Source organism: Sturnira hondurensis, unplaced genomic scaffold, assembly GCF_014824575.4.
Source record: "Sturnira hondurensis isolate 20B ecotype Veracruz unplaced genomic scaffold, ASM1482457v3 Scaffold0019865, whole genome shotgun sequence".
NCBI lineage: Eukaryota > Metazoa > Chordata > Mammalia > Chiroptera > Phyllostomidae > Sturnira > Sturnira hondurensis.
Window position 1 is genome coordinate 275,611 of NW_028092496.1, and position 13,067 is coordinate 288,677.

General features: G+C 45.6%; 1 protein-coding gene and 1 pseudogene across 1 annotated transcript in view; one reads left to right on the forward strand and one right to left on the reverse strand.

The window, feature by feature from the left end:
- The window catches only part of OTOA (otoancorin), an 85,149-nt gene extending 77,095 nt beyond the window's left edge, over nt 1–8,054 (forward strand). The window contains exons 27-28 of the mRNA XM_037028424.1: nt 2,786–2,978; nt 7,494–8,054. Coding sequence (XP_036884319.1) covers nt 2,786–2,978; nt 7,494–7,561 — 261 coding nt within the window. The 3' untranslated portion in view covers nt 7,562–8,054. The remainder of the gene's footprint in view (nt 1–2,785; nt 2,979–7,493) is intronic.
- A 4,454-nt stretch (nt 8,055–12,508) lies between these two features.
- Nucleotides 12,509–12,838, reverse strand: LOC118974835 (protein S100-A10-like; annotated as a pseudogene).
- Between the last annotated feature and the right edge of the window lie 229 nt (nt 12,839–13,067).

The following is a 13,067-nucleotide window of genomic DNA, read 5'->3' on the forward strand; positions in this document are numbered from 1 at the left end:
CATATCACAGCAGGAAGCAGATGGCAGGTCTTGTATTCCAGGGGCACAACTGGGCTTCTGCTCACTGTGCCAGAGGAGAGCTGTATGCTGACAATGGACAAGTCACAAGATAATTTCAGGATTTTAAAAGAGTTTTTCTTAAAATTTTAACTTATGTTTTAATTTTTATGGTTGCATTATTTTCATAGTGAGTGGCACTAATTTCTATTTATGATGGTATGATAAGTTTAAATTCCCTTATCCCAAATCTTTGGGAACAGTTATATTTCAGAATTCACAATTTTCTAGATTTTAGAAAGATCACTATGTGACTGCACAGTATGGCTGTGTCTTGGGAAGTTTCTATAAGCAAACACATTCATGTTTCTTTTAAGAAATTGGTGACAAGTCTCACTAACTGAAATAAATAGAGATGGCCTCACATCAGTTTAGGTCAGGTTTTGCTAACAAATAAGTTTGTCTTAAACTTTAGAAAAAAACTTTCCACTTGCAGACTCTTTTTGGACTTCAGAATTGCAGATGGGGGATTATGGACCTGGATATTTCCTTTCAAAATATATTTCAGCAAAAACACTTGAATTAATTTAAAGAAAAATATTTTAAAAACCACAGTAGGACAGGTGACAAAATACTATGGAAAAAAATGAGAGGGTGGAATTGGATCAACTGAAGTTAAAGAAGCAGGGTATCCAGTGAGAAGTCCCTGTTTCCCATCCATGTGTGAGATCAGGGGAGTGTTTAGGACAGCCTGCTCTATGGGGACTGACTCTGGTGTTCAGTCCCTTTCTTCTTCTCTTCCCTTCTCTAAAAATAAATAAATAAAATCTTTTAAAAAAAGAAGTCAGAAATCTCCATTTTCACTGTGAAATCTCCTGATAATTAAATGTTGGCAACAACTTTTTTAAAAAATTTTATTTATCTTTATAGGGGAAGGGAAGGAGAGAAGGAGAGAAATATCAATGCATGGTTGCCTCTTGTGAGTCCCCTGCTTGGAACTGGCCTGCAACCCAGGCATGTGCCCTGACTGGGAATCAAAGCGTGATTGTGCGTTTCACAGGCCTGCGCTCAATCCACTGAGCTACACCAGCCAGGGCTGCAACAACTCTGAATTTGCTTTTCAAAATATAGTGCAGTAGGCCTAGAGTTGAATCTGGCTTGTGGGTGACAAGTCAATAACATTAGAAAAATAGATAATTTTTATGATAGACTCTGTTAATAGTAGATGTAAGGTGGAAGCCAGAATACTTATACTGTGCTTGTGGGGTGGGGGACAGTGAGAAAAAGGAGATGATGCTGAATCTTGCAGGAGAGGTGGAGAGGGAAGAACACTGTCCAGACAGAAGGAAGAGCTTGGCAGAGTGCTGACTCAGGGGTGCTGCACGCATGGCTGGTCATTCTCCTGAGTGAAAAGTGCTTGGGGGAAGTGGCGGGAGAGATGGGCAGGGCCCAGGGCCCAGGGGCCTCATTGCCACATTCAGGAGGAGCTTGAGCTATGTCCTGGAGCGGGCAAGAAAGAGTCTATATGCATCCAGGAACATATCTCTTTAGGCAGGAAAGAGGGTAAAGGAGAAGAGAAAGGAGTGATAGATTCTGACCCTCTTTCTCAGAATCTTTTGGGCCCTTAGAAAACAAGCCAGATTACTTTAGAGGCCTTCCCACAAATGCAGGATCCTGCCATCCCATCTTGTTCCAGACCCACTGGAACAAGTCACCATGTCCTCTGACTGAAGCGATTCCAGAAGCCTCTTGTTTAGGGTCCTTAAAGACACAGTGTACACCAAGGAATTTCCCACTTCCAGTGTCCAGGGCAGACATCACTAATAGATCCCCCTTTCTCCCTCCTCTGAGGACTCATGGTGCTTTGGCAGTCATGCCAAAACATCAGAATATGCATAGGAGATGAGTCCTCTGTGCCATCCCATATCTCGTCCAAAAGCCGAGAGAGGTTATGTAACTTGCCCAATATCACGCCGCTTGGGTGTAGCAGAGCCGGAACACAGATTCAGCTCTGTGGCCTTTAAGCATGCATTTTCTACACACCAGAAGCATTGAGGAGGCATTGTGCACAGGATTGAGCAACATTAACACACAATGAGAAGTCACAGGTTCCTGTTTCAACTCACCTTTAATACTGGTTGCTTAAAGAGGAAGTCTCAATGTCTCAATTTGAAGCTAAAATGTCTTCAACACCTCTGTAACACCTTTAAATCCCCCCTCTTTTTTTTTAAGGCCTCAGGTTCAGCTGTTGTTAGTGAACAAATCTAGCTAGAATTCTATAATGTTTTCATTTTTTAAAAGATTTTATTTATTATTTTTAGAGAAGGGGGAAGGAAGGGAGAAAGAGAGAAACAAGGATGCGGGAGAGAAACCTCAAGATAGGTTGTCTGTCACATGCCCCCAAATGGGAACCTGGCCCACAACCCAGGGATGTGCCCTGACCAGGACCTAACCAAGACCTTTTTGTTTGCAGGAGGACCCTCAACCCACACCCATCAGCCCTGTTGTTTTTATTTCTTTTGGCTTGTTTATAATGGTTACTGATGGCAACTCAGCCTGGTTTTCCATTTTTAGAAATTTCTATTTATAAAATAAATTTATTTTGGTAACGAAAATACCAAAATATTTATATTTATATAAATATTTATATAAATATAAATATAATATTTATATTTGTATAAATAAATATTTATAAAATATCGCCACCAAAATATAATCTGATTTTTAAGAAGAAACTGTAGATAAGCATAAAATGGTACTTGATGGCTCTGCCCCCTTGCCCCTGCAGGAGCTTTCAGCGGATCAGATTGCCGCCCTGGGTCCCCAGAACGCCGCGGCTGTGACCTCGGCCCAGCGTGGCCAGCTCAGCGTGCCGCAACTGCAGAGCCTCCAGTGGGCGCTAGATGGCGCCAAGATGCGTCTTTGGCTAGATGCGTCCCCCAGTTCCAGCCCCACCCGGACCCCCTCCTCGCATTCTCCAGGTGAGCAGGAAAACCCCCTGCTCACCCACCATTCCCCACCCTGCATTCCTATCCGTAGGTCCGCCTTGCTGGGCCTGGTGCAGGAAGGTTTCTAAGATTCAAGCTGGGGTCTCTGACAGTCAAGGGAATTCCGTCTTCAGAGAAAAATCCAAAGGCTTTACTAAACATGTATAAATGACTCTCAACTCCAGTTGCACTTAAAAGTCACGTGGGGGCCCTTTAAAAACCTCCAGTTTTGCGGACCCCACCCAGAACCTGTCGAATCAGTCTCTCAGGACTAAATTCATTTCACTGATTCTTTTTTGCCTCCTCCTTCCTTCTCACTGTGCAGTGTTAATTAATAAATCTAACCAATATATATTAGACAACTACTATGTGCCAGGCCTGCTGTAGGGGCTGGGAACAGAGAGGTGAGCAAGACAGGCCCAGCTCTCTTGTGAACAAGATGATTTCATAGCTGGTAATAGCAGGGAAGGAAAGAAGCCAGGGAGGTGAGATGACTGAGGGTGGAGCTAAGAGGGGAATAGGAATATGTGGTTTCCTTCCCCCTTTTTCCTCCTTGCCTTTCTTACTCCTCCCCTCCTTTTCCCTCACTCTCCCACTTCTTTGTGATTCCTTCTGTCTTTAGTGAGCAGCATCTTTGGGCTAAGATGTGGGGAGACAGTTGTGAACAAACCACAATTGTCCTCCATCTTCACTGAGTACAAGGGCAAGGGAAGAATACATATCCAGGTGATCATGAGGCAGTATGATAGGTGCTATGATGGGAACACACTGAGGGGACATGGGAGCTGCAGCTGACCTAGGCTCAAGGGGCACTGGGCAGTTGCCTGGGAAGTCTCCCAAAGATAGTGATGTCTAAGCCCTACCCAAGATGGGGAGAAGATGGACTCAGCCAGGTGTCCCAGAGGACACAGGAGGGTGTCCGAGGTAGAGGGAACAGTGTGAGTAAATACCCAGAGAACAAAGAGAACTTGGCACTTAAACCTCCACTATACCTTTAACAGTGCCGACATAAGACATTCAAACCTGTAGAGAACTTTTATGAGTTTATTTGAGCCCAATTGATGACAACTGCTGGGAAGCAAAATCTCAACAAATTGTGAAAATGCTCCAGAGAATGGCAGTTTTGCACCTTATCTTATACATCAGATTCAAAGGAGAAGATGTAAGGGGGTTACATGAAATTCATTGGTGGTAGATTAAGGAGGCAGGAGAATGCAAAGTGGGGAACTCTCTGAGATTGGATAAAAACTAAAACAGATAGACACCTACTTCTTTTAATTTTTTATACTCACCCAAGGACATTTTTTTTCGTTGTTTTTAGAGAGAGAGAGTAAGGGAGAAAGAAGTATTGTTACCGAGAAGAGGTCCAAGGGGTGGGGGGTAATATCTGGCCCACTGAGGGAATGCCAAAATCTGCTGCAGTGACCCGATATCCCCATAAAAATATCAAAGTCCTTTAAGATAACCACAGATGCCCACAGCACTTCCTTCTCCCCTTGCCCTAATTTGGGGTACTGTATTTCAGGAAAAGAAGCACATGTCTGTGTTTCAGGCTGCTGGCACCATCAGCTGTGCTGCCATCCAGGCAGAATTTCCGATTAATCCAGAGTCATGGGGCACCATCTCACGGTCCACTGGCAAGAGTTCTTTGTACCTATTTTCCAGGCAAAGTGTCTCCTGCTTCCCAGGCCACGTGGCCAAAGGGAGCACCCCAAAGCTGTGTGGGCCTCTTCTACCAAAGATGCAGGGGTCTGCACTCCACCAAAAGCATGTGACTTTCTTCTTCACATGGCTGCGGGGGTCCTCACTCTGACCCAAACCACGTGGCTCTCTCTGCCACCTGGGCAAGAGGGGGTCCTCACTCTGCTGAAACCACGTGCTTCTCCCCTTCACCTGGGCAAAAGGGGGTCTGCACTCAGACAAAACCACGTGTCTCTCCCTCCAATGGCTGCTGTGTCTGGGTTTAAATCCCCGCACCAATCCTCTGCACCACTTCCGACTCCTCCCCTGATCAGTCTCACCTGCCAGTATTTCTGTATTATTACAAGCTTACTGGGCTGCCATTCTTAGTCTGGGCAGGTATAGCCCCATGGTGTGGAGACAATCAACTCCAAGCTCTCAGGCAGGCACTGTAACTCAGGGGACCAGCCCCCAGTTATATCCTGGGTAGAAGCCACTCACTTCTCCCTGGCTCAAAGTATGGCCACAGCTATTTAACATATCTATGAAACCAGTTAAAGGTTATAGATACAGTAAATGAGAATTGAGAGGTTAGCTGTGAAACTGTTGCTATGCAAAACAACTCTCTGTGGCCCTGCTCTATTTGTCCCTTCCCCCAACTGACACTTGGGGGGTGGTGAGGAAATCTTAATATTACCTGGACACCTTGAGTTCTGGACCCCACTGCAAATCTTTTTTTTGGGGGGGGGCCCCCTCCTGGCTGCACACTGTTACAGTATCAATTGGCCACTTCCCCTACACGTCTGGCCCCGGGACGGTACACGCCCGGACCAAAGATCAGATCTGCAACCCAAGCATGGACTCTGACCTGGAATTGAACCTACAACCTTTTGGTTATAGGAGACTGCTTCAACTAGCTGAGCCACACCTGCCAGGGTGACACATACTTTTCTTTTACACTTGTGGTTATAGGATAGTTAACAGTTAATGATCAACATAATGATAATGAGGTATTTTGTGGTCTCTTTGGGTGTTATGGTTATGCTTTGAGGGACCTAGAAAAAAGAAATTACTTTGATATTCCAAACATATGTTATCCTAGATGCAAAAAGACAATAGACGGGCTCAGTTAAAGTAAAGATTGACTTTTGCCAAGGAAGACAATAGCCTAGGACACTACTACCTGTCTTGAACTGCTTTTAGTTAGGAGGTTTTCATTTCAGACCATCCTATGTGGTTACTTTGGTCTCTGAGTTTGTAAGCCCACCACACAGGCCTCCCTTGAGCTTGTCAGGTTTAGTATGTAGCCCCTTTTTCACACTAGCCTTCAGTTTGAGACGGCAAATTAGAAGACTCCCAATTTCTGCTGCTGCCAGTGTCCAGAGATGGTACTAATGAACAGGAGTCATGCCTTTTGATTTACTGTGATTATTTAAAATTTTTTTTCATTAGCCCTGTCTGGTGTGGTTTAGTTGGTTAGAGCATCAACTTGTAACATAAGGGTTGCAGATTAAATTTCCAGTCAGGGCACGTACCTAGGTTGGGGGTTTGTTCTCTGGCCTGGGTGTGTACAGGAGGCAACCTGTCAATGCTTCTCTCTTGCATGAATGTTTCTCTTTTTTCCTTCCTCATTCTCTAAAAGCAATGAAAAAAAATGTTCTCTGGTGAGGATAAAACACACTTACACAAATCCCTGCAAAACCTCTTCATTAAAATATAATGTGTATATATTTGGAAATTATTTTTAAATGTTGTAGTGTTTTGTGTGTATAATACAAACAATAAATAACATACATGGTTCACAACATGTAAGGTCTGAAAAAGAATGCAGTGACATCTCCCTAGGTCCTCTGCCCCCAAGTCACCTAGTTCCCTTCCCCAGAGGCAGACAGTGTTACCAGCCTCTTGTGCATTTGCCCAGAGATAATTCTAGATTATCTCTGCACTTTGACAGAAGCTTATTATACACTTCATTCTAGGTCTTGCATTTTTTACCTAACAATGTAAAGAGAATGTTGGACACTGTTTCATGTCTGTACATAGAGCTGTTCTATTGCTGGTTTTCGGGCTGCCATAACTTTATTTAAGTAGATCTCTGTAGACAGACACATCACTGTTTCTTTTTTGTTGTTTTTGTTTTTGTTTTTTACTGTTACAAAGAACATGGCAGCATGTGTTCAAGTTTTCTGCAGGATAAACTCTTTGAGTGGGATAGACAGGGCAGAAGGTTTGTGCATTTGCAATACTAAGGGATATTGCCACATCCCTGGCAGAGAAGCAGAGGGGCAGTGCCAATTTTCCCTTAAACCAGTAGGGTCAGAAAGTAGCTAGAGCACCTTAAAAAGGTATTCCTATAAGTCCTCAGCCAGGCACAATCCTTTCTCTTTCCATTCATCCCTCAGGCCTGAGCAGGCTGACAGTGGGTGGAACCTTGTGTGGGCCAGGAGTTTAATTTCTTGTTTCTAAACGTGCTTTATAATCTGAATCACCTGGGACTGGTGCTTAAAATTCAGATTCCGGGGCCTGTCCCAGACCTGCTGAATCTGAATCTGCAGGGGAGGGTCCTGGAATTTGATTTTAACCAGCTCCCCAGGTGACTCATTTGATGAAGGCCTCTCTGGTACTGTTGATTCCCACAATCTTTAATTCTCCCCACCCCAACCTCTTATTTGGGGTCATCACTCCCACTTAAGAGACAGCAAAGCAAGATTCAGCAGGTCAAATGATTGGCTCCAGAGGGGCCCAACCCAGGGAGTTGGATAAAATGCATCCACCCTCACGGGCTGTGGAGATCCCCACTGTGTACTTTCTTGTGCTTCCTTTTAGGAGCCTCCATTCTCCTGGGTCTTTGGCCTGGCTGCCCGTTGCTGGTTCTAGTGCCCCAGCTCATGTGGTGAGTGGCCAGCACACATCACTCCCCAGTGCTGAAGCTGTTGGCCGAAGACCTTGATCTGAGACCAGGGCCAGGAGACCAGGGCCTTGAAACTGGAAAGTCACAAAAAATAAGAAAAATTACTAACAATGATCTTGTAAATTCTTAAGCTGCCTTGTTCACTCAGCTGAGACACATCCTCTGCCCCATTTCAGCCTCTCTTGTTTTCCAGCCTAGAGATAGAAGCTGTTCAGGAAGCAGGTGGGCGGTTCTGTCAACAGCATGAGGACCTTGCATACAAGTTACTGCCCTTTCTTCAGAGAGGCCAGAGCAATGGTTTCAGGCAAAAACATCACTTTAGTCAGGTTTCTACTGATGGTTTCTACTCTGCCGTAATTTCCCTTTTTCAGAGCTACAAGCTACATTGGATTTCTTCTTAGACATTTAGCAGAGCTGAAATAAATGAATCCCTTACAGGAAGCCAATATTCCTGCCTGATTGCTGGGACTAACTGATGTTCTGGTGGGCATTTCATTGCTTGGGAATTAAAACATTTAACATGGCTCAATGTTAAATCAATTTTTAAATACATTCTCCAGACACCTTCCATTCCACCAGGAGTCAGCTGTTATCAGTGAAGCTTTCCCAAAATTCCTTTTTTGGTGGACATGGTGGCTCTTTCTGTTTCAAGTTGCTCTGGGCTTTGGGGATGGGTTGAAATAAAAGAAAATACATTGTGGAAGTTAGTGACCCATGTGATTATGGCACAGCAGAGCAGACACACCCCACTGGCCCAATTCTTTTGGAGGCTGGGATAGAGTTACTTCTGGAAATTTGCAGGACACTGTTGACCTTCGGCTCAGGGAAGCAAAACTCAGAAAGGGGCAACAGCAGTGGTGCTTTGCCACCTCCCACGTGTTGTGCCTGCTTAAAGACAGCCATCAAAGTTGTTTCACAGGGTTTTGTGGTAGCAAGTTAGGCATCCTGAGTTCTCCTCCTGCACACACCCGGAGGTAAGAAGAAAGGCTGCTTGAGTTCCCAAGCTCTCCAGTGTTCCCTAAGAGGTGGGTGGACTCTTAAAAGTAGCATCGGTAGGTGTTATAGAGACTGGCATTTTCTCATATGTCACAGGTGTTATGACAAGAAATTAAAAGTCCGGGGTTTGGAAGGCATGGCCTTGCAGGTACTGTTAGTGTAGGGAGCTAGATAGTAATAAAGGGAGCAAAGGGAATCAGACATTAGGAAGCCTAATAAACTGGCAAGCTACAACTTTACACACTGCCTAGGGGAATGGCAGCATTGCCCCGCCAAGGGTATTAACACCACTCCCTCCCTGGTGTAGGTAGAAAGTACTACCTTCCGAATCTCCCTGAGGAACTGCTGGCCTGGTACCAAATAATCAAGGGAAGGAGGAGGGGGAAGTCCTCTGTCAGGAGCATGCCCAGTAGAAGCCAAGATGGTGGGGCGGTGGGGGGGGGGGGTGCTACCACTTTGAGGCATGCGCAGTAGGAGACACAATGGCCACGGTGGAGGCCGTTCAGTCTAGCCTGGGCAAAGGATTGGATTGGATACAGAACCTAGAAGATCTAGGGAATGGATTGGTTAGAGAGAGGGCTCATCAGAAACCTGTGAAGGATTAGGAAATTGATTGGTTAGTTCGAAAAGTGTCCAGTCCTTCTTGAGCCTGAAATAGTATAGTATCATCAGCCTCACAAAGGTGAGCGCTAGCACTCCCCCTCCACCAACACTAGCTCCTTCTAGTGGCCCTAGCAGCTGCCTGCAGCCCAGCAGCTGTGCGTACTGCAAGTACAGGTCCCAGCACGAGCCTGGAGACAGCAACACAGTGTCTACCGGAGCATAGCCAGGAACAGACTAGGCCAGCCAAATGGGAACAGGCTGAACTGGGCTGAACCAATAGCACAGAATTTCTGGACACTGGCTTTTGTTCTGGGCTTGATGAAAACAAGGCTGGACTTCTTTCACAGTGGGGCAGAGCTGAACCTGGGACAGCCTTTTAATTTTGCTTCTACAATAAATCTTACTACCACACCTTATCCTCCCATGTGTGGGTCCCTGGAATGCATTCCTTGTGAGTCTGTGAACCATTACTACTGGCAACAATGTCATTTAGGCTATGATTTAGTTTTCTTTCATTGGCGGGAAAGTGGTGCTGATGTTGCTTCACCAGCCAGTTGTTTATCTTGTTACAAATCACACCAGCTGCCGATTTACCTGGGCTGGGCCAGTTGCTTGGAGAGGGATGCTGGATGGGAATGTGTCTGTGCTCATTTTGATCAGAAAGGCCCTCAATCTCGTTCAGTATTATCTCTGATTATTCCATTCCTTTGGATTGTCCTGGCAATGACAACAAAAACAACTCTTCTTTGAGGCAGACTTCATGCTGCCACTGTCATGTAATTTTGGGTCTCATCTTCCCGTCCCCTCATGTATTTTGATTATTTCCTGGATTGTCCCTCCCATCCTGGATGATGATCATGGCTCCTGTTTTGGAGGGCCAGCTCTGCCTTGGGCACTGTTCTGGAGGCCTTACTTGTGCCCTTAGCTCACGTCATCATCATCATGACCCTGCCAGGTGGGTGCCACTATGATTCCCATGTTCCAGGTGAGGGGACTGAGACTGAGAGGTTAAGGAATTCTCGTCAAAGTCCTGTCAGATAGCAGAATTTGAATGCTGACTTTTTTTTTAAAATCTCACACTGTGCAGCCTCCTTTACTGCTCTAATAAGTTAGATCAGAAAGAAATTCTATAAATCCCTTCACCTCTTCTTCTGGCAGGAGGCCAGCTGCCTCACAGCACGGATAATTGGTGATGGCTTCAGGCAAGAAGACAAACTGAGATTGTGCCCTGCAGGACCCTCAGGGTCTCAGGTTGAAATGTGCAATCCGTTGCACACTGGAAAGCAGTGGGCTGTGCTGGCAGGTGCCTTTCAATGTCAACCCTGCTGTTGGATTCCCATAGTCCATCTTCTACATTTCCCCAGCTGGATGGATGCAGAGATCACAGTCACTTACATGCAGGTTACAGGGTGTTGGCCATGGTTCTGATTGTTCAGGACCTGTGCCATGCTGGTTATTTTGAAATTTTCCCCAGCTAGGTCCTTTTGCTGAACCCTCCCCTTCAGGACCACTCCAGACACTGAGATGGTGTTATGGGGGCTGGAAGTCTCCCGGAAGGATTTTGCACATGTGGTAGGCACATCAGCCCATCCTCAAGAGAGAATGTCCTGGAAACACCTGTGACTCTCCCCCAGGTACGTGGTCATCTCTTCTGCACAACTGGAGGCTGGAAGACCCTTTGAAGTGACTGAACTACCTTCCTTTGGGGGTCTAGTGCATCTTCATCTGCTCCCTGCAACATCAGGTGCACAGAAACCCCACTCCCTATTGTACTTCTCTATGGTCCTCCCTGAGGTCTTGGAACAGGAAACCTGAGGCTCTGATTCCCAGTGATGTCCAGTCCTGTTCCAGGACCTGTCACACCCAGAAAGATTTGAGATTAGAGGAATGGATATGGCAACTCACCAGCGTGTATCCCCATGAGAATATAAGCAGCTGTGGGCAGGAGCCTTGTCTGTCAGGTTCACTGCCATGCTTCTACTGCTCAGCAGTACCCATTAGGCTGGTTCATGGTTTGTGTTTGTTATATATTTGTTCAGTGTAGGAGTGAAACCACTTCCCTCCTTGCACTAAACTGAACTCAGTAGGATCTTTGATCAGGCAAATGCTGGGAAACTTCAGCTCCAGGGGAGCTGGGGGAAATATGATCAGAATATATTCATTTAACAAAAACTTGTTGAGAACCTACTTCTACTAGCACTGTGTTGGGCACTATGGATAGAGAGTACACAGCCCCACCATCATGGAGCTTGAGTTCTGCTGGGCACTGGGGGAGGCAGGTAATACACACACACACACACACACACACACACACACACACACATATCAGAGGGTGATAAATCTGGAGGGAGGAATTGGGAGCTTCAGATGGCGGAGGTGAGGAGGGCAGAGAACATGTTTCAAGTAAAAATCAGGTGATCAAGGGAAGCCTCACAGAAAAGAGGATGACTGAGCAAAGATTTGAGGGAGGCAGGGCGTGGTTCACGTGTATCTACATCTATCCCATCTATTTTATCTGTCTATCTAACACTCTATCTAGCTATTATCTATGTATCCATCTATATCTATATGTATGCCTGTCATCATCATCTCAGGCAGAAGGACAAACAACTGCAAAATCCCAGAAGCAGGATTAAAGGTTAGGGCGTTTACAGACTGCTGGAGTGGCAGGTGGCTGGGACAAAGCAGTGGGAGTGGGGTAGGGAGAGGCAGGAGATGAGGCCAGAGANAGGGGGTGGTTCACGTGTATCTACATCTATCCCATCTATTTTATCTATCTATCTAACACTCTATCTAGCTATTATCTATGTATCCATCTATATCTATATGTATGCCTGTCATCATCATCTCAGGCAGAAGGACAAACAACTGCAAAATCCCAGAAGCAGGATTAAAGGTTAGGGCGTTTACAGACTGCTGGAGTGGCAGGTGGCTGGGACAAAGCAGTGGGAGTGGGGTAGGGAGAGGCAGGAGATGAGGCCAGAGAGGTGATGATGGTGGGGGGCCAGATCAGGCAGTACCTTGTGGTCACCATAGGGCTTTGTCTCATGGTTCTGAATAAAATGAAAGTGGGATGAGGTGAAACTCACATAGGATCTTTGCCTTCCCCCACACCAAATTAGGGTCTAAAAGAGAAATTTGCTTATTGAGGGCAAGAGGTTACAAGCAATCTAAAAATCAAAAGCTTATGTGGCTTTAATGGCTTTTCTTCCTATCGTTGAATGGGGCTGGGATGTTATTTGCACATTTTCTAAGGGTCCCAATCTGCTCATGAAATCCTTACACAGGGAAGCTCTGGGGAAGAGATTCCTTAAGCAACCCATTGGGGAAACTCTTATGAAGTTGTGAGTAATTGCTCAGCACCACCTACATACGTCTTTCCCTTCAGCTCCATGTGTACTACAACATAGGCATTGCACATGATAGTGACTGCAGCAGTTAGCAAAAAGAAGCTCTGGAAGCCCTGTCTGCTGTCTCAGCACTGGTCCAGGTCCTTCATTGTTTTGTCCATGGCCAGAGGGTCTTTTTGATTTTCCAAAACCCCAGGGAACTCTTTTCCTATGGTTACTCTCAGGTCTTTCTTTGTTAAGTACCCTTTACTCCAGAAAAACTTGTGAAATGTGGGCATCATGGTTTCTATGATATGCCCCATTTCAGATGGCATTTTGATGAGGTCTTGGCCAGAGGCATGGCAGGACCTTTCTGGACCTTTGCCCTCTATAGCTCTCCTCTTCTAGCAGCAAGGCTTCTTAGAAAAAGTGACTGTGGCTCCTGGGACTCTTCTGAGTTCTGTCTTAGATTCTTTACATATTGTCTGGCTTCCCTTACTTTCCATCCTGTTGTCTCCTTGAAAAGTGGTCCTTGTGTCAGTTCAGTTTGAAGAACATTATGGT